Raw genomic sequence first — 27,779 nt, forward strand, 5'->3', positions numbered from 1 at the left:
TGGCTACTCAGAGGCTATGTTTATGAGAAGTAAAACCCTTAGTCATCCCGGAAAAACCTAGAAATTCAATTCCCCTTCACAGGTGTTTACGAGTGCTTGCTGGGAACCACTCATCCCGCCGGGCCTCACCAGGGCCAACAGGTGAATTAGAGAGTCTACTGCAAGCAGCTGACAATCACTGTAGAAACGTGGGAATCCACCCCAGTTTCCAGCAGGTCCTGGATGGCTCGGGCTTTCCCTGCTTTTTAGAAACAGCAGTGAAGGTAGTGTTTGTCCGGTCCATGGTGTTTATGGATCCTATGTGGTTTGTCGCATCCAGTGTGGTTTCATGCGATAAGAAGGAAGAAATCCAGAAAACCAGCTGGGCGGGTGCAACTGCAGACATAAATGCTCTTGGAGCAAATATTATGGGAGGGACACACACGAGTTTTGATGTTCTGGATGATGGCCGTTTACAGAGGCAGTGGTGTGGATAGAACAGATCCAGTATATAATGCTTAGCTTAGCAAGCAGCTGTTAAGCTACTACTAATATTCCAGTGAGAAAAGGTCAGCCTCTGACATCCGGGAGCCCGTCTGGCGCCCACGGTCAGGCCATGTGTTCTGCTGGAAACCAACGATCTTGTACAAGATTAGCCTCAGACGAGGCCACGTGCAGACGGTGGCGGGAGACAAAAGCCCCCGTCCCCTGAGCCCCTTCTCCCACCTCTTACTGAGCCGCCCCCATAGGGTGCACTCCCCCTCGATGCGAGGGGTCGTGAGCCCAGCTGGTTCAATTCCAGGTGGCCCCTGACGCTCTTGACCTGAAGGGCTTGGGCCCTTCCCTCTGAAAGTGTCACACTTGTGCCGAACACAAAGACAAGAAGTGCAGTGAAGCAGACCCCTGTGCCTCGTAACCGCATCTCCAAGGTAGCGTGGGCACCCGGTCCTCCGCGAGACCTTGGCACGGGAGGGGGAGGCCAGCGTCCTGGCTCGGAAAGCACCTTTTATCGTCCTGGGCAGAGTTGCCGATGCTGCAACGCACACCGTCCTTGACCAAACCCTACTCAGCCTTCCGTCAGCCTTTCACCTAGGCCTGCCTACGTGTTTCTCTCTGCTGTGTCCGGTTTTAGCAAGAATCCTCCAAATGCTCCATGTCTGACCACCTTCTGTATGTAGATGGTCAGATTCCGCAGACCCTGCCACCCCCAGGCAGAGTCTGACGGCCCAGCCTGCCTCCAGTAGGAGGCCTGTTCGGCTGCGTGAGTCAGAACCTTCCCTTACCTCTCGGGCTTCCTCAGTACATTTCCATCCACTGACCTCTCCCCTGCTCCTGGACTCTCGGTTCGCACTTACCTGTGCTGCATCTGGAGCTGAGCCCAGTTGTAGACCTCTCTTTCCCCCATTGCAATGGTCCTCAGCACCACCTGTCTGCGTGGCTGGAGCTACTGTCCAGCTGTGGTGTTTCTTGGACACACTCCCGCCAGGCGGTGGCCTGAGGTCCCTTGTCGTTACCTGTTGTACCAGGAGATCTGAGCCACCGTCTGCTATGTCCCACTGGAATACGCAGTCAGCAACAGGGTCACTGACGGTCCGACAGCTCACCACACTTCCTCTTTGGGGCTTGAATACTGTCCCTGAACCCAGAGGTGTTTGTGAAGGTAGAAAGGACCACATGCAAACATGTGGGGACCGCCTTCTGCTTCGGTGGCTTATGAATGCACTTAAAAATTTATTTTTAATTTTTAAACTTGTTTTTTTAATGTTTATTTTATTTTGAGAGAGAGAGAGAGAAAGCGGGGAGGGGCAGAGAGAGAGGGACAGAGAGAATCCCAGGCAGGCTCTGTGCTGTCAGTGCAGAGCCCGACTTGGGGCTCCGTCCCACAAACCGTGAGATCACGACCTGAGCTGAAAGCAGGAGTCGGACGCTTAACCGACTGAGTCTCCCAGGGGCCCCTATGCCTGCACTTTTTACACCAGCTCTGAAGGAAGGCTTGCAGAAATGATGTGAATGTCTGTCTACAAAGGGCCCAGTTTAGGGGAAGAAGAGAAAGAAATAGAGAAGGAAATGGACAGTGGCCGCACTTCTCGCCCGGCGAGTCCAGACCACAGGTAGTGTCCCCCGTGGAATGGAGGAGGGAGCAAAGTGTGGGGGTAGAGGAAATGGAGTGTGAGGTCCAGGCTGCCGGCTGGCCGGCCTGCGGGGTGGGGGTCTGCAGGGTCAGCAACAAACGTAGCATTTTTTTTTTCTGCCAAAGGAATCTCAGGATGACATTTGCATTCTTCCGCTATGTTGATGATGAGAAGCACAGTTTTCTCATCTGCTTCCAGAAAGGGCTTGCATTATCTTATCATGGAGGTCCGTAAAGTGATACAGGGAGAATACATTTTTAAGGGACTGATCATCCCCTCGTGTCAGCAGAGGCAAACTGTAACGAGAACTCACAATGAAACGGAACCCTGGGCTTTCTTTACCTTTGACTTTCCTGGAAGCCACAGCAACAAAACTAAGGTTATATTAAATTTAAAAATCGGGATCATATCGTTGGTAAAAGGAAGCGGGCAATTTTGACGGGAAGCCCCTTGCCCTGCTCCCACAGCGTGACAGGAAAGTGTGTTCTGTGCACACGTGTGTACGTGGTGCTTGTGGGGGAGCTCGCCAATAATCTGGTCCAGCTCGTTCATGCTTCAGTTGTGCAAACATGTCCGGGGGAAACACGGAGGGCAGAGGTAGAACTGGGATTCTCGGTCTCAAATCTCAAAGCCCAGGGACCAGCGTGACTCGGCCGCCTGTCGCCCTGCCCGCCGGGACTGCGGTCACATGGAGAAACTTGGCATGGTCCTCGGCCGGGCCCTCCCGCCGCAGCCCCCGTGGGCAGGCTCACACTTGGGGGTGGATGTGAGGCAAGGCTCGTCTGCGGGCCTCAGACTCACCTCTGGTAATGCCATCCGTGTCCCGGCAATGGTGGGAAGATTCGGGTCCCCCATGGGCTCCTGCTGTCCCCCACGCTCTGAGGCGCCCAGGGCTCTGCCGGGCAAGCCTGTGCTGGGGCGGAAGCTGCCGGTGCGGCCCAGGCCCAGGATCGGGCTAATGCTGGCCATGGTGGCAGGGAAGGGCCGAGTGGCCGGCCGAGGGGAGGGCTCCGAACTCCTCCCAGACAGGGGTGTCTGCAAAGTCGCCTGCCCGGCTTCCCACTGTGGGGATGTGGCCCCCTCGGCCGTGGCACTAAAGTATAGGGTGGCGCTCTCCTGTCCTGCCCCTCCTCTCCCGTCACCTGCACCCCTGCCCTGCAGCGGAGAAACCGCCTCGGCTCCTTCCCTGGGGCTGCCCTCCCTGGGTGCAGCTGACCACCGCCGGCCAGGAGCTTCGTCTGGATTGTCGCTGGCCAAAGAGACGTAGCTTGAGGTGTCCAGCAGGTTGGCCTCTGCTTTCCAGACAACTTGAGGCTCACAGCCCTTGTCTGAGGAGAGGGGGTCGTGGGGTGACGATGCGAGCTCCTTCTGGGAAAACCTGGGCGTCATCTGATGGTTGTGGTGTTGGCTCAGTCCCCACTCAGGGGGACCGAAGAAGCCAGGACCGTCTTTTCTGAAGGCTGCGTTGATCTTAGACACACTTCCTGTTTTGAGGGCAAGTTTCACCAACAGCCAGTGATGGTGACCGAGGAAGGAATCTTCCTGAACGATCTGGCTTTCCAGCCCAGCCTCTGGGGGTCCCCACTGTGGGCTAGGGGCCCTACCCAGATGTGTTAACTCACAACTGTCCCCCGGGCTCCCTGGCCTCTCTCCAGCTGCGGCCGAGGCCCGGGGAGAAGATTCTCTCTCTGCTCTATCACCCACTGCAGTGCCACGGACCTCTGTCACAAAGCCCTGCCAGATGTCTGTGGACTTAGGGTGTAGCAGGCTGTAATAAGTTACCAGCGAGATACTGCCTAGAAAAGAAGAAAAAGAGGAACATAAGGTCATGTTCTTTGAAGTCCTGTATCCTCCCCACGGCTTGAGAATTCCAGAGTCTGGAATTCTGGACAGAGGAATATAATTGGGATCCCAAACGTGATCTCTTGATGGAGGATCAGATCTGGATATTTTGGGGGCATTTAAGTAGGCTCCGGCTTCCGTAAGCTGCAAATATTCCTAAGCTGAAAATCCTAATAGCCAAGTCAATAACCTATTGATTCTATGACTTCTTTCTCGAGGCACCCTAGATGGGGGGGTGGGGGGGGGCACGCGAGTGTGTTATGTGTGTTTGTGCTGCGTGTGAGGTGTCTCGTAGAAATGCTCATTTCACTTTCAAGTGACTGGAACAAATACTCAGAAGGCAAAACCATCCACACGCCGGCTGACAGGCTCCAACGCTCGAGGAGGGGGTGGTCAGGATAACCTCAAAAACAAGCCCCAAGGAAAAGTTGACCACAGCCATCAAGGAGCCCGTATCAAGGAATTTCCATGAGCAGCAGCAACACTTCCTCTGTGCATAAACATCTTAATCACACTGTTGTCAGTGCGATTTATTTTGATCAGAAGTGTTGACGACGGCAATAATTTCTTTAGCAGAGCATTCCAGTAGCCTCCCACGTTATTTCCAGTTTCCTGTTGTACTAGATCAAGCGCCTGGTTTCAGGGCACTCATTATAAACAGCAAGAAGTCTGAAGCCGGAGCGGGGGGTCAAAGCCCCGGAGGGGCTGGCAGACGGCAGGGTGATGGAGCTGGGGGTGGAGGTGGGGCTGACACGTGGTCCCGTGGATTCTCCCCGAGGACTTCTGGGGGATGAGGCGTGGGGGGGTAACAAAGCGGGCCTCCTGCGGGGGAACGGAGACAGCATTCCCGTGGGGTGACTGTTGGCTCTGCCGTGGGCACCCCTGAACCCATTTCTACCCGCTATTCTGAGTTCTCACGATGCTGGTGGGGGAGAGGTCACCCTTCTTTTATGATGAGCCACCCAAGGTCAGAAAGGGGAAGTAAGTCCCCTCATCAGCCAAGTCCAAAGTACACACGTTTCATGGGTAGCCTTCTGGCCAGGCCATGTCACGCACAGGGTTCCGGGTTGCGGCCCCAGGCTGGCATACAGTAGGAGCTCAATAAATGTTGGTCAAGGGCGCTCAAGATGTGAGCCAGCGCTGCCAGCTTTAAAGCCTGTGTGCCTTTGGCTGGCTCAGTCGGTTGAGCGTCTGACTTCGCCTCAGGTCATGATCTCACAGTTTGTGAGTTCGAGCCCCGCGTCGGGCTCTGTGCTGAGAGCTCAGAGCCTGGAGCCTGCTTGATCTGTGTCTCCCTTGCTTTCTGTCCCTCCCCTGCTCACACTCTCTCAAAAATAAATAAATAAATAAACATACATTAAAAAAAAAAAAAAAAAACGGTTTATAAAGCCTGTGTGCCTTTGACTAGAGCTCACTCACCATCTTCCCACTGAGAATGCCTTCCGGGGCCACTTGGGAGTCAGGGGTTCGGGCAGCTCCGGAAAGAGGGGGAGAAGGATCGGCAGGTGTCTCCATCTGAGCCCCGGGGCTGACCCTTGTCCCCAGCTCCCCAGTCACTGTGCCCTGGGTCACGACGCTGAGAATGAAAACACCTTTCCTCCCTCCTTTATTTTCACTTCCCAAGAGCAGACAGGAACTCCCTTTCCAGCTCACGGCCATCTGTGAAGCCAGGTTAACGCGGCAGGCACGGAGTGCTCTGAGTCATACACTCATTCACAAAACCAAGCTGATGATCTGAAACTGCCAGGCACCGTGTAGACGCCAGATGGGAGTAGGGTGTGAGTCCCAGCAACGCCACCTACACCGCGTCTGACCTTACGGCACATTATTTAACTTCCTCTGTGCCACGCTGCTCAGCTCTGAATTGACGGTAACTCAGCACCCACGTCCTGGGGTTCCTGTTGGCATACAGCACGGGGCATCATGTTGGGGATCCCTGCTCTGCTCCCGATGCTGGGATGCTGAGGTGGAAAGGAGAGGGCAGTCACGTGCTGGACCTCAGCCAGAAGCCCGGGGAGGAGGCCCCGCCCATGAGTCATTTTTGATAGAAGTCTACAGTGTGGGTCCGGATTTTCTCGGGTTCCGGATGAAGGCCGCATTCAGTGTCTGGGGCCCTGGTGGGGGCACAACCGGAGGCACAGTGAGCTCCACTCCTTGGTCTCCACCTCACGCTCCTGAGCATCACTTCCTGCCCTTGGAGTCAGTTTATGGTAAAGAAAAAAGTTGGGGGCGGGGAGGGAGGGAACGAGACGGCAACGTGGGGCCTTACCAATCAGAAATCCAGACAAGACTCCAGCTATGGTCCACAGGCTCGTCCGGGAGGCCCCCTGGAGAAAGTCAGTGGCCAACAGCAAAAGGATGATGTTCTCCAGCAGCATAATCTGTGGGACCGAAAGGTAGAGTCAGCACCGAAAGTCAGGTGCACGTGGCCTCGGGGACGCTCACCCTAAACTCTGCAGCAGTGTCCTTCAGTGTTGGAGCCTCTGTCCTCAATGTCCACTGGGGTCCCCACGGCTGACCGGGCCACCCCCTCCCAACAGAATCAGGGTCAAGGTCTGAGAGAGCTTCTCTGGCAAAGGGGGAATTCTCCCTGTTTTCAATGCAGCTCATTAAAATGTCTGCAGAATCGTAAGTGCACGTGCAAGGTAAGGGCATAGCCCACGTGGCCATGGTGGCTCCCTCCGCTGAGTCAGGTGGGCTGAGGGAGGAGACTTTTATTCCCAGTTTTATACATTTCATGTTCTCACGCTGAGTGCATGTGTGTCTGAGTTTTATCACGCAATAAATAAAAGTATCTGCAGAGCTCATAGTGCCATTGAATTCCAGTACGCTAGGTCACAAACTTTGATAATGTTAGTATTGTTTGTTCAATTATTTGCCTCTTTAGAGGTAAATTTGGCCTGTGGCCCAAGGGAACAGCAAGGAAAGCCTTCCTCCGCGGTCCAAAATGCGGCCGCTCTTGCAGAAGGCTCTTTGTACCCCCCCATCCAGGCTGGCTTCTTTTTTTTTTTTTTAATTTTTTTTTTTTTCAACGTTTTTTATTTATTTTTGGGACAGAGAGAGACAGAGCATGAACAGGGGAGGGTCAGAGAGAGAGGGAGACACAGAATCGGAAACAGGCTCCAGGCTCCGAGCCATCGGCCCAGAGCCTGACGCGGGGCTCGAACTCACCGACCGCAAGATCATGACCTGGCTGAAGTCGGACGCTTAACCGACTGCGCCACCCAGGCGCCCCCAGGCTGGCTTCTTAACTTTGGTTGCTAGTTTTTATATATTAAAATATATTTCTTAAAATAAGTAAACAAACTGGACATAATTAGAAGATGATACATTCCCATACTATACAGGAGGCATTAAGAAATTAAGAAATTCTAATACTGGTAGGCCCAAAAGTCTTAGGAATCTTTGCCATGCTCATTCATGGGCCCCATTTTCACTCCAGGAAAGTCAAATATGGAAAGAACTAAAAATGTTATTAAGAGCTACTTAACAATCCTAAGAATGCCCACTCTCCCCAGGCCTTTAGGCTCTGGGCAGCAGTGTTTCAAAGGTCCAGCAGGCATATTGCAGCATTAAATGACATTACCCACCAGGCCAGTCCACAGACCGTGGGGTCTGTCTCTCTCTGCTCCTTACATTAACCACGTCTCATCAGCTATCTGGTCTGTGGAGCCAAATTCTTATGTCTGTCTCAAATTCATTGCCGTTTTGCCTATCCTCACTGCCACCTTCATAGTTGTGATCCTGTCACTACCTATCTGGGTCCTATGGTTTCCTGTCCGGGTCCTTTGTTCCCTGTCCACAATCACTCCTCCACACTGCTGCCGGGCGATCTGTTTCACCTACAGAGCAGACCTTGTCATCTCCCCCAACACACCTTGAGACAGCCCCATCTCAACCCAGGGCCATCGAGACCCCATTCCCTGACAGTGTGGGCGATTCTGTTTATAGCGCATCCCGAAGTTTCCTTTCCAGAGTAACCCTCCAACATGTGGTTCCCACTGCATGGTGGGAGATGTGATGGCCATTACGGGAGACCGTAATGGCAGATGTGATGGGCCAGCCTGCCTGGATGCTGTCTGGATGCCCGGACGGTAAAACAGTATTCCGGAGTGTGTCCGTGAGGGCGTTTCCAGAAGAGGTTAGCGTTTGAATCAGTACACTGAGTAAAGACCAGGTCCCTCAGCAGTGCAGGTGGGCCCCATGCAATCTGTGTGTGTGTGTGGGGGGGAGGTCCCAATAGAAGACAAAGTGGAGGAAGAGTAAATCCTCCATCTTCTTGAGCTGACCTCCTGTCCTGGGACGTGGGAGCTCCCAGTGCTCGGTCCTCTGGACTCAGAGTGAATTACACAACGTTTTCCTGGTTCCCCAGCTTCTAGAAGGCATACCGTGTCCTATCTCAGCCTCCAAAATTGCGTAAGCCAATCCACATAATAAATCTCCTCCTATGTGTCTCTGCGTGTCCTCCGGGTTCTGTTTCTCTGGAGAACCCTGACTGATACGATGCCATTCCGCTGACATAGACTCTCTCCTTGACCAAACCTGACGCAGATCCGCATCTCTAAGCCCTCTCCTTGGCCAGGCCTCAAGCTGGGCCGATGAAAGTTGCAGACACGTAGAACAAATGCTTCTGTCCATCACTGCTCCCCTCCCCCCACTCCCCCCAACACACATGTTCAGAGACCTGAATGAACACTAACACAGTTCCTAGCCCCTCAAGGCTGTGTCCCGAGGGTGAGGACCTTGGCCCTAGTCCCGTTTCTGCCCAAGGAAGCAGTGCTGCTTGGAAGACTTCTTCTTCGTTCCAGCTGAAATCTGGTGAAAGGCCGGTAGCCCCTGAACCCCCTCTTGGACCTGTTGCTTTATAAAGCTTGTAAGTGCAGGGGCGCCTGGGTGGCTCAGTCAGTTGAGCGTCCGGCTCTTGTTTTCGGCTCCGGTCGTGATCCCACTGTTTTGTGAGTTCAAGCCCCGCCTCAGGCTCTGAGCTGACAGTGTGGAGCCTGCTTGGGATTCTCTCTCTCTCTCTCTCTCTCTCTCTCTCTCTCTCTCTCTCTTTCTCTGCCCCTCCCCTGCTCAGGCTGTCTCTGTCTCTCTCAAAATAAATTTTAAAAAAAGCAAGCAAGCAAGCAAGCAAGCTTCAGCATACAAATCCTTTGTCTGCGTCTCTGAGGTGTAAATCGTCTGCAATCCAGAAGGACGGTTTCTTTGAGCCTTGAACATTCAAGATCACCCTCCAGGCCCCCCCCCCCGCCCCCCGGTGGCGTGGGGGCGGGGCGGGGCTCACTCTAACTTGCATGAACTACAGCTTTCTGTCATCCAGATATGAGAAGTGGGTGCCTCCGCCAGATAAACGCCAACCAGAAAACCAGATGTCACAGTCCCATTAACCACCTCTCTCCCACTTTTGATAAATTTCCTTTCCCCTGACCCTGCTCAAACGGCCCCTCCGTGTCCCCATCTTCCCTTTAAAATGCGCAGTCATGTCTGCACAAACAGACTGAGGTGGGTTCATGCTGGACCCTCTTCCCTGTTGCGGTGGACTTCATTAGCTCTATTTTCGTTGCCTTTATTTACTTTTTAATTTTTAAGAATATTGATTTATTTTGGAGAGAGAGAGAGCACGAGCAGGGGAGGCGCAGAGAGAGAGGGAGACACAGAATCCAAAGCAGGCTCCAGGCTTCGAGCTGTCCCCACAGAGCCTGACGTGGGGCTCGAACTCACAACAGTGAGATCATGACCTGAGTCAGAGTCGGACGCTTAACCGACGGAGCCCCCCAGGCACCCCTCGCTGCATTAACTAGTATCTTCCACACCACCACACGTATGTCCCTGACACTCTTTATTTTGCTTCTGTCGCATTTGCCTCAAATGCTCCTGAGCCCTCGTTGCCTTTTCTTCAGGCCACGTTCATCTCCCGAGACCCGGCTCGAAGGTCACCTCTTGTACAGCCTTCTCTGGCATTCCTCTCTCCGCCTCTGTGCTCCTGAGGGGGTCTGGTAACGTCATTTCTCTGGCCCCCATGGTTGCATTCACGGGTCTGTGTCTCTGGCCGCTGAGAGTCGACTTTTGCACACCCCGGCATCTGAATCCATTTCTGGCGCACGGAGGAAGCCGCGTGTGCAGGCTCAGGTGAGCGAATCGATGACACGTGAACCAGGGCAAACCTGGCTTCCCCGTCACATGTCACCCAGGGGCCGGCTTCCACCTTGTGAGGGAGAAGTTAAGGTGAATGGTTCTCGATGACACCGAACATCAGCACCACGTGATGCGGCTTCTCAAACGCTGATTCCAGGGCCCCACTCACACCTGTTGGCTGGAATCGCTGACAAGGCACCTGGGAATCTACCTCGAAGAGGCTCCCTGAGCGCCTGTGACAATCGCCCAGGCTGAGAAGGGGTCGCACAGAGGCCCGAGGCCTTTCCAGCTCAAACGCTCCTGGCTGTCCTGCCCGGCCACAGCTGGCCTTGTAGCAGCAGACCAGCTGGATTTGAATCCTGCCTCTCTGTCTGACTAGATGCCTGGCCATTCTATGCCTCAGTTTCTGCATCTGTAAAATGGGTTTCGGTTCATGCGGCGTTGTGAGAAATAAAGACAGTTAATGAGCTTAGAACAGCGGCTGGTGCAGGATGATCCTGCCCGAACCGTTAGCTATTCCTAAGGATTCCGTTACGATTCCCAGGGTTGGAAGATGAGAACAGGAGGTCACAGGGGGACAGGAACACATCGTGGCACAGAACCTACAAGATTACAAATGCTTCGTACTCTTGTTGAGCAAATCAATGAGAGAAGAATTGTAGAAGTTCCTGCTTTGACCTTGGAGACAGCTTTCCATGATTTAAGCAAAGCCATTAGCCATTGAAAACCAGAGCTACCCCAAGCCCCCAGGCCCACCCCCCTTAGCAAGTGGACTTCCAAGTACTCTGTACTCTTTTGGCTTTTGGAATAACAACAACAGACGAGGAGGCAGCATTAACATTCTCTTTGCCGACACTGCACTTTACCCCAAAGGAGTGACATTCTGTGGGGGTCAGGACCCGTGTCTCTTTCCCAGGAAGGCGCCTGTTGGGGAAGGCAGTCCAAGAAAGGACAGATGGCAGGCCTCACATTTGAGGGGTGTTGGCAGGAGGCTGGGACCAGACGCCCAGGGATCAGGGCACAGCCTGGGCAACCTCGCTGGCCAGCCTGTGGCCCTGGACGTGCCTGGTCACCTCTGTGGGTAGAGTCCCTAGCTGTGATAAGCCTGCAGAGGTCTGTGAGGCAGAGTAAGAGGGCTGGACGATAAATACATGTGCACCTCAGGACTGTCCACCTTCTGTCTTTCCCGCTTAATTGCCATTGCCCGCGGGCCCAGTGACAGAGTAAGTAAGTGGGCTGGGAAGGACCGAGTTTTCCTTTCCCTTCCTTACATAGCAGCCTCTCAGACTCCAGGGGCTAGGCTGGCAAAGGTGTGACTGTGACACAGCCACGGAAGTGACCTCTTTCTGGATGCTTCCAGCTTATCGGCCACACCCACAGGGGCATGGACTGCTCTGCACACCCGCCCTCTTCCCGCACAGCGACATGGGTACCGTTATTCCTGGTTCTCAGACAGGGAGGTCGAGGCCTGGAGTGGCTCTATAACTTGTCCAGCACCACGCATCCTCACCGTCTGTGGACTCCGTAGCCCGCAGGGCTGATAAGCCGTTCGGGGCTCCCCTAAAAGCAGGAGGTGACCACACCACCGCTGTCTCCTGGACACTTTCCATCTGCTCACAGCTCCGTCCTAGAGGGTCCACTCCCCTGAAAGTCTCTTTCCCTTTCTATCATCAATAATGGCCACGACGTGTTGGTTATTCGGTTCCAGGTTATGTGTTTAATCTTCACTGGAGGCCCTGAGAAGTGGGTGGATCTTATAAAATTATCACAGCCACGCTGAGAGACCTTGCTCCTAATGTGCGATGGAAAAACAGACTCAGGGCGTTTCAATCCTTGGCCAAGTGGGTTGGTGACAGTAAGTGGCGAACCACGGTCCCACAGAAAGTGCCTGATTCCAAAACCGGTGCTCTGAGGCGCTGGCTGCATTTTCTCTCCGTTGCTCTTTGCAATGCAGCTAAACTTCCACCTTCTAGAAAGGGCGCCTCTGCTCATCCGACAGGAAGTGATCCCCACCATACTCGTGAGTTCAGACCGCTGGTCTTCCAGGATTTACCCACGTTCTGCCTCGTCGTTCAGTTATTTGGGAACGGAGCCCATCCTCCCTACTGGGCTAGAAGCGGCCCAATGACAGGCATTCTCTCACCTTCGTGGTTTTCCCACTGTCCTAAGGACACGCCTGGAACTCAGTAATGACAGAGCTACTAGGACGCTGTGTATATGACATTGACATAGGTGAGCTGTGATTATAGTTATCAGATGTAGACAGTGTCCAAAAAACACAATTCTTACTACATTAACCATGTAGGAAAAACTGGAGGTCAGATTGCGATTTATAGAGCCTGTCACTGTCACGACAGTGATTCCTTTTAGAATTTTTCCTAAGATCAAGCTATTCCTCCTTCAATAGATATGCGTGCACAAGTACACACACGCCTGCATGCACACACTTACACCCGTGTGCACTCTATACATATGAAATTTGTAACATTAGCAGTAAAGAAAGCCATCATTGCCCCACTTGCCGTATAGAACATGGCCATCCGGTTTCTGGAAGGGCTGTCCCAGAAGTTGAGGTAGCAGAGGATGTACGCGGCCCCCACGAGCAGGTTGAACAGTCTCCAATGGCAGGTGCTGTCGATGATGTCACTCTGCTGTGCCACAAGCCAGAAGGTCATCACCAGCCAGTGGGCACCTGGAGGGAGGCAGGCCGTGGAAGTCAGGGTCCCGGAGGGGACCTGGGGAGGGCGAGGGGCACGGACATGGAGACCCGGGGCTCGGAGCCGTCCTCTCTGTCCTGACCACACCTGACTCAGCATCCCAGAGGAGAGATCAAAACCCAGGAGAGATTCACAGGGCACAGAAAACCAGCAGCTTTTCTCTTTGCCCACAGTATCTCATCTGATCCTCATAAAAGGTAGTTGAACTAATTTGGGGACAAGCACACAAAAGGCTAGCTTCAAGGACACTTCCCAAACACTATGTACTGACTCTCTTCCAGTTCCAGGAGGTGCCTAAGGAGGCTGTTATGAACCTCATGGCTCACTATTTTTTTTTTTTTTTTTGAGAGAGGGTGCAAGTGAGCGAGAGGCAGAGAGAGAGGGAGAGAGAGACAGAAGCGGGTCTCATGCTCACCTGATGAGGGCTTGAACTCAGGAACTGTGAGATCATGGCCTGAGCCATAGTTGGCTGCTTAACCAACTGATGAGCCACCCAGGCACCCCTGGCTCTCTATTGTTTAAATTACTAGTTCAAGAGCTGAAAACATCTGCATCCAAAGGAAAGATCTGTATGTGGTCCAGCTATAATTTTTATTCCCCTATTTTAAGATGAATAATATCTTACTGAAGTTTGAGCTGAATTTGTTTTTAAAAAAATGAATAAAAAAGCTCATCTCTCTTTAGCAGCACAATTTCTTTCAAAAATTTCTCCTTCCTGCCAACAGGTGTTAATGTTTGTTCCAGGCTTCAGTGTAAATATCTGTCAGTGTCTCCTGTTCTCTTAAAACATGAGTACACTGTTCCTTCTTACAGAGTGCATTGCCTGATGGCCATAAGAGATACCTCTGCTTGGTGGGGACACTGAGACCCCCGCAGGGCTCCCGCAGGGTCAGGCAGACCCCATCATCATTCTCACATCCACGTACCTAGACTGAGGGCAGGGGGTGACAGGTGGGCTCAGTGGAGATGCCCTATTTGAAACAGAGAAGATGTCCAAAATCAGCATTCAGAAGAAACGGAGGGCTGTCAGAAGCTGGGCACTGTACATTTTTGTGTTAGGTAGGGACAAGCGGGACCCTATGCCTCCCTCCTGTTTTTCTACAGAAAAGATCTCAGGCGTGATACAGGACATGGTCTTTCGAGGAGCTCTCACAGCGGCTGCAGCTGTGGTCTGGAGCTGGCCGGGTTGAGGGCTGGGCTATCTAAGCCACGGGAGTGTGTCTCCAGAGAGAAGTGCCATATGCAGCCCCCTCCCCGTACCCTCACAGGGGGTGGAGTCTACTCCTCCGCGCTCTTGACTCTAGGCTGGCCATGACTACTCTGACGGGCAGAATACGGCAGAAGCCGTGCTGATCCAGCGCTCGGCCGGTCTTAGGGGGACCGGCAGCTTCCCACTGCTTTCTCTTGGAACCCCCACTACCCTGTCCACAGCCCAGGCTGCTCTGCTGGAGAGAAAGGGCATGCGGGCACCCACCGTGGGAGCGAGACCACCGTCTGTGCGGCCAGCCCAGTGGAGTCTCCTTATGAATCCTACAGCACCCACCTGAGGCCCCCCCCCCGAGCAAGAACCCCCCAGGTGCCCAGTGGGGCCCCCCAGAACCAGGGATGATGGTCGTGAATGGTTACTTTAAGGCATTAAGTTCTTTATATGTCAGTGATGAATCACGAAATTCTATTCCTGAAATCATTATTACACTACATGTTAACTAACTTGGATTTAAATTAAAAAATAAAGAAATAAAAATAAATAAATAAATGGTGGGGGGTAAAATAAAATGCATCCAAAAAAAATTTAAAAAACCAAAAGGCATTATGTTCTGGGGTGGTCTGTTACACACAGCAACAGCCAGCCACAGCACTCGCCCTGCTTACCTCCAAACACTAAAACCCAGACGCGGTGAGCTCCGAAGAAGAGAACCAGACTCAGGACGCGGGCTCCCACCATGCCCATCCTCCAGAGCTGCTGGCAGAGCAGGGCGGCCCACGGTGTGAAGACGTGGCCTGGCTTCACGAAGCCCATGAAGCAGGCATAGCACACCAGGGCCCAGGACAGCGCGGACCAGGAGCACAGGGCGCTCACGCCTGGAAGGCAAGCGGACAACAACAGTATTTGTGGGCCGTCTCACGTCCCCATACAGCCCGGCTGCTCACGGGGCATCCCGAACCCAGCACCCGGATGGGCGGGGAGTGCGACAACTCTGTGCACAGACACGAGCACACACGCCCAGGAAGAAATGAGGACGCGCGGGAGGCGGTTCCTCTGGTTCCTCTGCACAGCCCAGTGCGTGCTCTTTCCTGGCAAGCGAGCGGGGCCCTTCCTTTCTAAGCCCTTTAAGAAAAGAGCCCGGGCCACTAATCCTTGCAGCCCTCCGTCTGAGCTCTGTTGGTAACGAAGCAGCTGTAGAATTCCTGAGCAGGGAGCTCCATCCCAAACGTACTTTGCTGGGCAAACTCTCTCTGGTCCCAGCTTTTGGCAGCGTGACAGGCGTGCACGACATGTGTGGGGAGTGTTTTCTTGTAGCCAGTGTTCCTTCATGTGGAGAGTTAGTCAGAGAAATAAAGCCAGAACACAAATCGTGCCAGGCCCCACGATAAAGATGGACGGAAGGACGGCACAGTCTTGAGTTTTAGGTACTTCGTGTAAGCACACACAAATGTGGGTGCTCGGCAAAGAGGGAGGAGGAGGAGGCGGCTGGCAGAGAATCAAGAAGTGACCAGGAGAAAAAGAGAGAGAGAGAGCGCCGACGCCACAGGAAATGTTGACTGGTGACACTGGCGACGTTTCGTGGGCCAGACTTGTTCTTGGACGGTTAGGCCTCTGGCTGTGTCAAGCTAGGCCAGGGCCTGAGGACATGGGAGACGCTGAGGCACTGATGCCCCTGAGGAGCAGCGTGTGGTCCCTTCCCAAGGCACGTGTGGGTCATGTGACTTCGCGCAATTTCTGCCTTGTGGACTGACCCCACGAAGGAAGCCAACCTCAAACAGACGCCTGTTTTAGCTGCCATCTCATGCCAGGGAGCATGGGCGGCCCTAATCCTCCCAAGCAGGGGCCGATCTTGGGTTGCAAGTTTTCTCTAAGTAAGGCGTCCGTTGTAACTCCCCTGGGGAAGTCGGGGGGTCTGCGCTCGGGGTTGGACGTGTCTCACCTGGCACAACATCTGTGAAGTCCGAGGCGAGGAAAACATGCGTCTGGAGGAGCAGGTGGGGCCCGGTCTGCAGGAGGGCTTCCAGGAGGCGGAGGGCGGACAGGTCGGCCTCCTGCAGCAGCAGCTGGCCTCGGCTGGAGGCTTCCTGCTCCTTCTGTAGAGCAGTGGACGCGGCGTCCCAGTGCCTAAGGATGAGCAAGGGCTCGGGGTGCAGAGTCAGACTGTGACAGCTTTAACAGGATGCCTCACCCCCTTTTCTGGCCTATCATATACAGCATCCTAAATTTTGTTTTAATACATGTGTATATTTTTTTGAGAGACAGCGAGTGAGCATGAGCAGGGGAGGGGCAGGGAGAGAGGGAGACAGAATCCAAGCAGGTTCCGCACCGTCAGAACAGAGCCCGACGCGGGGCTTGAACTCACAAACCATGACATGATGACCTCAGCCAAAATCCTGAGTCGGACTCTTGACCGACTGAGCCACGGAGGCGCCCCTCCCATGCGGCATTCTAGAGAACACCACGCTGAAGCGGGCAGGTCTCACTCAGGTGCCACAGTGGGTGATTGCTCTTCACGGGTGGCCGGGAGGGCGGGGGTGGCATGACGGGAGCCTGGACCCGACAGGCTGGCTGGGGACTGCTCAGAGCCCTGCGAGGCGTGGAGCTAACCCCGGCCTGCGTCTTCCACCCCAGGACCTGCTGGGATAATTCACCCAACAAATGCATATTGCAAGACACCATGCTGTCCTTGCTTTAGAGCGTAAAGAAATGAGAGAACTCTCGTCCTCGTCCTCACAGAACGTGGAACTTTGTGCGCCTCTGAAACTGAGACAGGCACAGAGCTGAATAAGGAAGGACGGTGGGGGGGGGAGGGGTGCTTTGCTGGGGACTGGGCAAGAGAGACGCCTGGAAGGTGACGGGAAGGTGGTGCTCTGGTGGCCCTGCAAGGTAGCTCAGGCCCTGAATTTCAGGTGATGGGGTTTGGATTTTGCCCTGGAAAAAGGACTTGGCAGACCCGTGTGTGTGGTGTTTGGGGTATGGCTGACCGTGTTCCTGTGTGTATGTGATGGACTGAATGTCTGTGTCCTTCCAGAATCCCTAGGCTGAAGTTCTAGTCCCCAGTGTGATGGTTTTAGGAGGCGGGGCCTCCAGGAGGTAATTAGTTTTCGACGAGGCGCTGAGGTGGCCTCTATGATGGGAGGAGTGCCCTCACGAGAAGAGGAACAGCGACCACTCTCTGAGCCTCTGCTCACATGCACCGGGGCCAGGCCACGTGAGCACACACAGCAAGACGACCGCGAGCCAGGAAGCCGGCCCTCACCATGAGCCAAATGTGCGGACAACGTGATCTTGGGTTTGTAGCCTTCGGGACTGAGAAACAGGTGTCTCTTGTAAGCCACGCTTCCAGGCCCTTGTACGTGTGTAGGTGTCGTGTGAGCTGCAGAAAGAAAGATCAGGAAGACGGCTCGTCTACTAGTCCCAGCAATAACAGCTGCAGGCTTGAGTGAGAACAGAGAACGGGGGGTGGGAAGCAGGGAGCAGATGGAGGAGATCTGGGGGGTGGCCGGGGACCTGGTGACGGACAAGGGAGCTGCCGCACAGCGTGCTCCGGACAGAAACAAGCCAGAGTTTTCGGGGGGACACCTGACGGGCCGGGAGGATATGCCGTCCTCAGACGGGAGGCATCTGAGGACGGGGACACGGCACACAGAGGCACACAGACAGCAGTGGCCCAAGGACAGAACCCTGGGGACCATTGCCACTGAGAGGCCTGCACGAGAAGGAGAAGGCAGGCCAGGCTGGGAGGATAGAAGTAGGAAGCGAGGAGGGCAGGCTTTTGAAAGTACCGCACAGAGGCCAACATCAAGTGCACAAAGCTAACAGGACGCTGCAGGTCTGGAGACCTCCGACCGCCAACTGCCTGGTCCCAGGAGTCGGGCCTGGCCCAGAGGACAGCAGGAAGGGGAGGCCAGTCCCCAGCGGTCCGCAAGACTCCACGGTCACAGGCCCTGGGGACACACTGGCTCCCCCAGGCTGGGCGACCTTCCTACGGTGCACGAAAAGCAACCAACACAAAAGAAAAGAAATTAGGAAACGCTCCCGTTCCTGTTTTCCATAAACCCATCCCAGAAACCTCTGCCGATACTGCCCTGTTAGGAAAGCTGTCTGCAAGCTGATATGGATCACCATCCTTTATCACCGGGCACCGTGGACTTTGGGCTTCCACACAAGGGTCTCCCCCGTGCACGAGTGTCCCTCCTTCATGAGCAGGAACAAGGGAGATCACTACACCTGACTGTAGCAGGTGTCCATCAACTCTAGAGGGACGCGAGCCTGTCTTGTCCGAGTTAAGAAAAACCGGAAGTCATTTCAATTTACCTGCTCCTAGCTCAGAGCACGACACACCTTCACATCACCTGAAAAGCTCCTCTCCAAGGAGCTCCCTGGGGCGCTGGCCGCAGGCCACAAGCCTCCCTGTCATCTCTGGCCAACATGTCCACGGTCAGGGCCGATGGGGGTCCTCTTTGAAACAGCCTTATTCACGGTCCTGAGGGCCCAGGAGAGATGCTTAAGGAAAAGTTTTCCTTTTTCACGATTGGGAATCCTGGATCAGACTGATTTCTTACTGCGCCTTTGAAGCTGTGACCTCTGACAGGAACACAATGGTAAGAAAAACAACAACAAAGAAAGCCACAACTGTAAACATCAGGGGATTATAGCTTCCCTTTCAGTCCTGAATCATGTGTCCCCAAAGCCTTCACTAGTTCAAGGAGCATTTTCATTGGGCTTTCACCACCTGCTGGAGCTAACAGGAGGCACAAAAGGAAAGGAAAGATGTTTTCTAGAAGCCCAAGGCTCAGCCGGGGAAAGAAACCACATGCACCTGGAACGTTTAAGCCGGAAGAAAATCATGTGGAAATGAGCAGTGTGAATGGTGGATCGTGTTGGAACCAGTCCAGGGACCGGGGACGTGGTCAGAGAGGGCTCTCAGGAAAGGAGCGGTGCATGCACCTTGGACAAGCAGCCGGGGAGCGGGGTCTAAGAGAGCGTTTGTGGGCTGGTGGGCCGAAGAGGGCCCGTGAAAGGGCGGCTGCATGACGGGAGCAGTGAGGCAGGGGCTGGCCAGCAGGAGCCTCTTCAGGTCTAGCTGAGGTTTTGGGTTTCGTTTCTAAGAAACAAAGAGCAGCCAGGGGGAATGCAGTCCACCTGGTGTTCTGAACGGGGATCTGGATGCCATCACAGAGTCTGGAAGTCAGACTGAGATCACTGGAAAGCCGTCGGGGATGCCCAGGGTCAGAGCTGAGGCCAGGTGGGGGCGGCCGTGGGCAGGAAGAGGACTGGTCGGTAGCTCCCGTCACATTCCGTCCCTGGGGTTGATGCCTCCATCTGGGTCCCCCTCGCTCTTGCCCGGATTTCCCACAGCCTGCCAGCCTTTGGTCTCTCCCCAGCATGTCCCTTTGCCTTTACTGTCCCCACAGCCATCTCCCTAAGTGCCTCATTTGACCATGTGTGTCCTTTGCTTACACCTTTCCAATGGGTCTCAGACGCCTGGAGGGTAGAATTCCTTCCCTAGTGACAAGTCCCTGCAGGACCCAGCCCAATCGGTCTCCCATCTAGAAAATTCTTGCCTGTGCTCACATTATGGCAAAGTGCTAGTTGACCAAGCACAGCATCTGAGCGAGCCCTTCTGCCTCTCCATGTGCCTTGGAAGCTGTCTGCTGGGTGGGCCGGGCCTCCGCATCCAGGCGGATTGGGTCGGCCACCTCCTCGGCCCTGACACTAGGGCTCCCTCGCCAGCACCCAGTTCTCAAACTTGAGCTCTAGTCACCTGGAGGCCTGTTTCAGTACAGTTGCTGGGCTCCAGGCTCAGATTTTCTGGTTAAACAGGTGCGTTTGGAGAATCACAGACAGTCTGCTGTGCTGTGATGTGGGTCCGGGCACAGATGGACGACTGGGTTTTTAAGGAGTTCCCGGTGATGATCCGTGGCTGGTGCCCAACCGGCCGACAGCCACTGCTACCGCGGGAGCCTCCCCCAGGCTGTCCCCCAGGGCTGCGAACACCTTCTCTCTGTTCTTCTGAGTTCCCGGCTTTCGGTTGTGTCCCCAGCCAGGCCTCAGAGACCCCATCTCAATCATGGGTGTCTAGACCCTTTCGTCACACACGTCACCGAGTGCGAACAAAGGCATACTGGGCGGGTCGAGCTGTGTTGGTGATGGTGTGAGATTTCTAGTTGCGTCAGGAACAAACGCTTTAAACTGACCTTTGGAAAGACAGTAGTAGTTCAGCTAACGCAGGCCTTGGGAATGAAGTTTCCCAGCAAGCTGTGCTCTGTCCTCACTAACAGCTTAAGTAGAAAGTCATACATATCCACCTCATCCAGAATAGTCTGTCACAGGCCTACAAGCTCGAAGAGTACGCACACTTCTCTCCACTTTCACACTTTTTGGCGATGTTAAACCTGAGATAACGAGCAGCTTGAGGTCATGGCTATGGCTATATTTCTTTTAAATCTTTTTTTAAATTGGGGTAAAATACACATAAAACTTGCCATCTTAACCATTTTAACTGTACAGTTCAGTGGTACTAATAATTAATATATGAGGCGCCTGGGTGGCTCAGTCGGTTAAGTGTCTGACTTTGGCTCGGGTCACGATCTCACGGTTCGCGAGTTCAAGCCCCGCATCTGGCTCTCTCCTGTCAGCACAGAGACCACTTTGGATGCTCTGTCTCCCCCACTCTCTCTGCCCCTCCCCTGCTTTCATTCTCTCTCTCTCAAAAATAAATAAACATTAAAAAGTTTTTTTAGGGGCGCCTGGGTGGCGCAGTCGGTTAAGCGTCCGACTTCAGCCAGGTCACGATCTCGCGGTCCGTGAGTTCGAGCCCCGCGTCGGGCTCTGGGCTGATGGCTCGGAGCCTGGAGCCTGTTTCCGATTCTGTGTCTCCCTCTCTCTCTGCTCCTCCCCCGTTCATGCTCTGTCTCTCTCTGTCCCAAAAATAAATAAAAAACGTTGGAAAAAAAAAAAAATTAAAAAAAAAAAAAAAAGTTTTTTTAAATGATTAAATAGAATTTAACACTATAATTTGATAGATCATTAATAATTTGTAGTAATTCATAATGCTGAGCAACCATCACCACCATCCACCCTCAGAACCTTTTTATCTTGTAAAACGGACACTCTGCACCCATTAAACGCTAACCTCCCCATGCCCTCCTCTCCCCCGGCCCCTGGCAACACCATTCGACTTTCCGTCTCTATGAGATTGACTACTCTACATGCCTCATATAAGTAGATTACACACTATTTACCCTTTGGGGACTGCCTGATTTTACTTAGCATAAAGTCCTCAAGATCCATCCATGTTGTAGCACTGAAGAATTTCCTTCTTTTTAGGGACTAAATAATACTCCATCAGGTGTGTAAACCATATTCCGCTCATCCATTCATCTGCTGACTTGCTTTGCTTGGTGGTCCTTCCTGTTTTAGCAATTGCGAATAATGTTGCTATGAACACGGGCATGCAAATATCTTTTCCAGACCTTGCTTTCAACTCCTTGGAGTTCAATTTCCTAGGGAAATACCCAGAAGTACAATTGCTGGATCACACGGTAATCCTGTTGAACTTGTTGAGGAAAATCCATCCTGTTCTCCAGAGTGGCCGCACTGGTCTGCGTTCCTACCAGCAGCGCAAAAGGGTTCTCCTTTCTCCACATCCTCGCTGACACGTGTTGTTTCTTGTGTTAATTTTAGCCATCGTGACAGGTGTGATGCGGTACCTCATGGCGGTTTTGATTCCCATTTCCCTGATGACGAGGGAGGTTGAGCATGGCTGTATTTTACATACTTTTAAATATACATAACCTTAAAATTCACCTCAACTTCCCTTTTAAGAACTTGTAGCTTCCGCTAAAGAAAAATTTCTAAGCCAGGACAGGTCCTAAGGTTGGGATGAGTTACAGAGTCCTCCATTGTTTCATGCTGAGGTTCCAAATGGATTCACAGGCTTAAACATTTTTTAAAAAAGATGTCCGCAACATGTATCATTATAGTGAAAATGTAAAAGCTAAATGGAGAAAAGTGGCTGATTTTGTTTAAACAAAGGGTCACAAATGTCAGGTCACTTGAATAGAATCAGACTTCCCATCAATATAGTATATATCATTTGGAATAAAAAAAATACATATATGTTTTAAGCTCTTGTATTTTTCATAAGCTACTTTGCTTCAAGAGGTTTGTGTTTTCTTAGTTTTCCTGTTCTTAGCAGATTCTTCTGCATTAGGTTATAAAGTCACTTAAAGTGTGATCCATTCTTAAAGGCCAGTCAGGATTGTGCCAAATGCAATTGTTTTGGCTCCCCCTACAGGTGCTTCAGAAAACTGCACTTTTTCTTGAAAGGCTTCTTCGCAGGCTTTAAGACAGTCTTGCAAAATTTAGGGTAGACTTAGAATAAGGACCCCACCTCACCCAGCTTTCTCTCTGGAAACCCAACTGGCCCATCCAGGATGAGATGCAGAATGGCTGCTTTCTACTTCTACTTTCGAAGCTTTCTTCTATGGAGGTGGATTTCTGTTTGTGTTTGGATCTCGGAAACACGGCAAACATCATAGCTTCTGCTTGCACGGGTTGTTTATAAGACAGGGAGTCAAATTTGTGGCTCACCGTGAACAACTGTCCGTTCTCACTCTGTCTTGTTTTCTAGCATTATCGTTCCTCTTCCTGGCTTTTCTCATGTCTTTTTATTTTGTCCTTGTAAATTATGTGGGTTTTTAAAAATCCCCTTTAAACTTACTTTTTTAAAATAAAAAGAGATACAGATGACAAGTTGTCTCTCCTGAGGTCTCACTTTCATGACTCTCTTCCATTATCCATTTTAGTATTTAAAAACACTAGTGTGTACCAGAAACTCTTAGCACCACTTACGAAATGTTGAGGGAGCATGGGGGAGAAAAGAATCCGGAATCACAGGTGACACCAGCAGAGTGTTGTGGGCCTGACCCAGCCCCATCCCTGAAGAAAGCACTGGATCGGATGGGCCCAAGGGTCCCCACACAGCCCCAGAAAGCAGATTTATCAGGCAATTATTCTGGAAGCTTCTCTCAAGTGACTGGCATTCACTGAACTCTCCTTTTGAATTATCAAATGTTCGGTTATCTAACCTCAAGGTCACATACGTGAGGACCTACAGGGCACCGCAGCCCTTAATGGGCTTCCTACCAGGCTGGGTTGAGGGAAGGCGCTGAAAATACCCACTATGGTGGATGGTGCCCAGAACAAAGGCCTTGACACAAAGGCCCAGCTTTGGGCAAAACTGCTGTGGCCGCAAATGTGCTTTTGGTGCCTTCAGAGACGGAGGGCTCCAGCTGTGAGCGGCCGAGTGAAATTTGGGGCAGTTGCTTAATGTCCTTACTAGAAGCACCCGCTACGTCCTATTCGAGATTCTGCACTGGGTGGAAAGGAGTCATTCCTTTCTGAGACTGATTCCATATGAGGAATCATTCCCTCTTCAGACTCAGCAGAGAAATCAGAAAACTTATTTCAGCTCCTCCAGAGAAACCCTTGGGGGAAGGCTGAAGGCATAAACCACCCACAGCCTCCAGAAGCACAGCCCAAGATCTCAAACTCGCACTGACTTCCTGAACACCCTTCCAATCCTTGGCGTCTATAACTTAATGAACACTTGAGCTGCATGGCTTCACTGGTATGATCCCCGAACTTTTCTCTCTTTTTAAAAAAGTTTATTTATTCTGAGAGAGAGAAGGAGAGAGAGGAAGGGGCAGAGAGAGGGAAAGACAGAATCCGTGCTGTCAGCATAGACCCCGATGCTGGGCTTGAACCCACGAACCATGAGATCATAACCTAAGCTGAGATCAAGACTCAGGTGCTTAACCTTCTGAGCCACCCAGGAGCCCCATCTCCCGTTTTTTTTTTTTAACATTTATTTTTTTTGAGACAGAGAGAGACAGAGCATGAATGGGGGAGGGGCAGAGAGAGAGGGAGACACAGAATCGGAAGCAGGCTCTAGGCTCTGAGCCATCAGCCCAGAGCCCGAAGTGGGGCTCGAATTCACGGACCGCGAGATCGTGACCTGAGCTGAAGTCGGACGCTTAACCGACTGAGCCACCCAGGCGCCCCCCATCTCCTGTTTTTAAAAAAATTCCTGGCAGCTATGGGATTATGAGGTGGCTAAGAGCTGAAATTTTCCATTTACCTAAACTCCCTGCCAGATATCTCCTGACCCTCCAGGTATCGAGGTACTCCCAGGGAAAATAGTATCTTACCTGCAGAGGTGAACCACAGGTAAGGCTATTGGGCACTAACTAGGTCCTTTGAGGCTGCTTTTTTGTGTGGGGAAAAAACAAAAACAAAAAACTAGCTCCCAAATGGCTTCATCCTGAAATGAAGCCTTGATGCAAACGTAACAAGGCCAGTCCTACTGCCTAGTCTGTGGTTAAATCTACATCACCTTCCTCACCTAAGGTAGTAGGGGCTTAAATGCAACTTCCTGAAGCCAGTCACTTTCTACGGCTCCAAAGCCTTGACCAACAAGTGGAAACAAGAGCAAGACAGAATTCAGCCAAAGCAAAGAAAAAGCTTTCAAAGAGTCACAGCTGCTTCTGGAAGGAGCCGTCTGATGATAGAGATGCTCAAGGAAGGGCCAGCTGGAAGAGGGGATGCCCGTATCAGAGCAAGGGTTCAAAGCGGTGGCCTTGAGCATTTTCCCAGCCCTGAACTTTTACGACCCTAAGGACAGAAAATGTCCGCTCCTACTGCATGTATGAAATCAGGCTCCAGAGGTGAAAGGAGGCTGCCTGTTCTTACCGCTTCCACACGCCGAGCTGAAGGAGGTGTAGCATGACCAACAAGCAATGACCTTGATGTCCATCTGCTCGGAACCACAGATAGCTCAGGCCCTGGACCAAGAAGCCAGGCAGCAGCACAGAAAGGGCCAGCCACCCCCAGAGGGGCTGTCCCGTGACGAAGTAGTAAACCACGGAGCAGAGGCCTGCAGACGAAAGAGGAAAGACGAGGGTGAATGGAAGCCTGGAGGAAGAACGAATGACAGCCAACCCTGCATCCCCAAAACTCAAACGGCTCTCCACTCGGCCCAGCCCAGGAGCCGGCAGAGCCTGCCAGAGTTCCGGACAGGCGTGAGGTGGAGTGAGGGCACCAGAAAGTTCCAGCGGACCCAAGAGATCAGACACATGGTCATACAGAGGGGCTGTTGGGTTGCATAGGACAGCACACACCAAATACTTGCCCCTACTATGTGCATTAAAAAGTGCTAATCCTCAGGGCACCTGGGTGGCTCAGTCGTTAAGCATCTTTGACTCAGTCATGATCTCACTGCTCATGAGTTCAAGCCACACCTGGGGCTCTTGACAGCTCAGAGCCTGGAGTCTGCTTGGGATTCTGTGTCTTCCTTGCTCTCTGCCCCTCTTCCATTCATGCTCTCTCTCTCTCCTTCAAAAATAAACATTAAAAAAAAAATTTTTTTTAAATGCGAATCCTCCTCTTTGGGGATTTATTTTTTTTAATATTTGAGGATGCTAGGGTAGAGTAACAGAGGAGAGTTAGACAAATCTAGGTTGGGATCTGCAGTGTCAGTCAATGAAGTTGGGGGGGCAGTGGTGGTGCTTGAAGCTTCCAGGGCTAGTAGATGCACTAATTCACTATAATCATTTTATATGATCATTGCTTGCGTTTTCCAATATTAAAGTTTAAGATGGATTTATGGGCACATAATGCTGTGAACTGTAGTGGAATTGCCCGAGGTCCAGACAGGACCCTGCAGGTCTGGACCGAGGGGGCAGAGCGGCTATTCCCTGCCCCCCCCCCACCCCCCCAGCCCAGGCTCTGTCTGGGAGTTGCGACCACCCTGGGCTTCCTGCTCCCCAACCCCTCGTCCTACCGAGGCAAACAAGGTCTCCGGCACAAAGTCTCTGGGTCTCAGGAGAAGTCACCGCCCTGCCTAGGTCCAGCAACGCTGTGGCCCTAGTTTGTTCCTGGCTGGAAGGGAAGGAGGGACCAAGGTCTGCGGGACCACCGAGGGTGGGTACTGACATGGGGGTCCTGTGTCTGAGGCCTGCTTGTCGCGGCGCTGGACCCGGGACATTTGCAGCAGCCCTCACTAGGGCTCCTCCCGGGTGCGTGGCCAAGGCGCCTTTGAAACAGCGCAGCGGGGACGCCACAGGGGGACCCACAGGGACAGCGGTTCAAGCTGAGACCCCGCCAACCCGGAGGCAACAACTCGCTCCCAAGGGGAAGGCCGAGAGCCGGAGCGGGCCGGGGTCACCAAACGCGTGCGTGCTGCGAAGGGCGCGGGGTTCCTGGGGTCTGGAGGCCGGGGCCCCATTAAACCCCACGCCTCCCGGCTGAAGCCTCTACCCGGAGCCTGGCGGAAGTGGGCGGGGCCTCCTCCGCGGCGCCGAAAGAGTTACAAGTTCAAACTGCAAAGGCGCTAAACGGTGTTGCCATCTTGCGTGGCGGGACCGGCTGCTCCCAGGAGGCCGCGTCTGGCCCGGTCCTGCACCCCGCGGCGGATCCCCTGTCCCCCGGGGCCACGCGGATGCCTCCCACTCCGCCGAGACCCCCAGGCCGGCCCGGGCCCGGGCCCGGGAGAGTGGGGCGCGATCGGGCCCGCGCATGGCACAGCTCGCGCCGCAGCCCCCGCTGAGTTCAGAAGGGCTTTTGCGGAGGGAAGGGCGGAATGAACGTGCCCAGGCTCCTGGGGGGGGGGGGCGTGCATACGCGGGGTCCCACCTAGGACGGTGACGGGGGGCGGGGGGGCGGGGTGCCACCTGCTCGCAGAGCTGAGCGCGGGCCCGGGGTGGGCTGCCCGCCGCGGCAGGGGTGGCGCGGGAGTCCGGAAGGGTCGGGGGGCAGGAGGGGTGCGCGGGGTGGGCACTCACGCGCGCTCTCCTCGGCCGCCTGCAGCAGGGCCGAGAGCCCCAAGGCCCCCGCGTGCATCCTCCGTGTCGCCCGGGCCGCCTCCTGGCCCCCGCCCCTTCCCCTGCCCGCCCCCCGAGCCGGGGAGGCTTCCGGCCCCAGAACCGACGGCGGGGGGCGGGAGGGGCTCGGGGTCCGTGCCGGTTCCTCCCTGGCTGCTAGCCAGGCGCGGCGGTACTGAGTTTTCTGGTGCCTGGGTGGGCAAGCACAAATCAGATCAGGCCTCTCCATAGGGGCAGCAGCGTTTCTCTGCCGTTGCCCAGACTTGGTAAGGGGCCCTGGAGGGTACTTCGTGGTCGATGTGACTGCAGGTAGGCTGGTCACGAGACGGTTAAACTGGTCATGGCCTCCGGGGGCCGCTGAAGGACAGCCCTGTTAACCACTAGTCAGAGTGCGTTTGTGTGGATGGCGTTGGATTGGAGGCGTTAATTGGTCTTTTTGAAATTTCACAGGGTATGTTAACTGGCATCTTCCTCTGCGTCTCGCCCTCAAATTCATCTCTGCCCTCACACTTTTTCCAGATGGGCTTGAGGTTTAACCAAGATTGCAATGAGCAGAAGGGAAAGCTGCGTATCCGAAAACCTCGTCTCCGGCTACGTCAGTCCACCTATATCCGTGTGCTGTTTACAGTATAATTTATGGAAGAAGTGGTATTCAGGCATGCTGGTGGTGATGATGAATTTGGGGTCTTTAACGCCTAAAGCAGGCAATTAGCCAAACCATTCCTTCTTTTTATTCTGGGGGGAGTTTTCCAGCCACCATTCTTGAGTCAAGGACACGTTTGCCACTTCCGTAGGATCTTGCTGTACTGATCACACCGGTTTAATTAGATGGACTACTGCCCCCTTTCCTACAAAAGCCCTGTAGTAGGAAAAGCCACAG

At 53.4% G+C, this 27,779-nt stretch overlaps 1 protein-coding gene across 3 annotated transcripts; it reads right to left on the reverse strand.

Moving 5' to 3' along the window:
- Window positions 1-27,172, reverse strand: XKR5 (XK related 5). Of its 3 annotated transcripts, none has more exons than XM_058719861.1 (7): window positions 26,861-27,172; window positions 24,771-24,954; window positions 15,952-16,136; window positions 14,678-14,887; window positions 12,611-12,780; window positions 6,223-6,334; window positions 1-3,907 (listed from the first exon to the last, which is right to left on the reverse strand). In XM_058719861.1, the coding sequence occupies exons 1-7, from the start codon at window positions 27,126-27,128 to the stop codon at window positions 2,796-2,798; spliced, it is 2,241 nt and encodes a 746-aa protein (XP_058575844.1). In that variant the 5' UTR covers window positions 27,129-27,172; the 3' UTR covers window positions 1-2,795. The 3 variants fall into 3 exon arrangements, with proteins under 3 accessions (XP_058575844.1, XP_058575846.1, XP_058575845.1); XM_058719863.1 differs by lacking the exon at window positions 26,861-27,172 and adding an exon at window positions 26,013-26,320; XM_058719862.1 differs by lacking the exon at window positions 26,861-27,172 and adding an exon at window positions 25,319-25,412.
- Window positions 27,173-27,779: the final 607 nt, after the last annotated feature.

The sequence above is a fragment of the Neofelis nebulosa genome, chromosome 3, assembly GCF_028018385.1.
Source record: "Neofelis nebulosa isolate mNeoNeb1 chromosome 3, mNeoNeb1.pri, whole genome shotgun sequence".
NCBI lineage: Eukaryota > Metazoa > Chordata > Mammalia > Carnivora > Felidae > Neofelis > Neofelis nebulosa.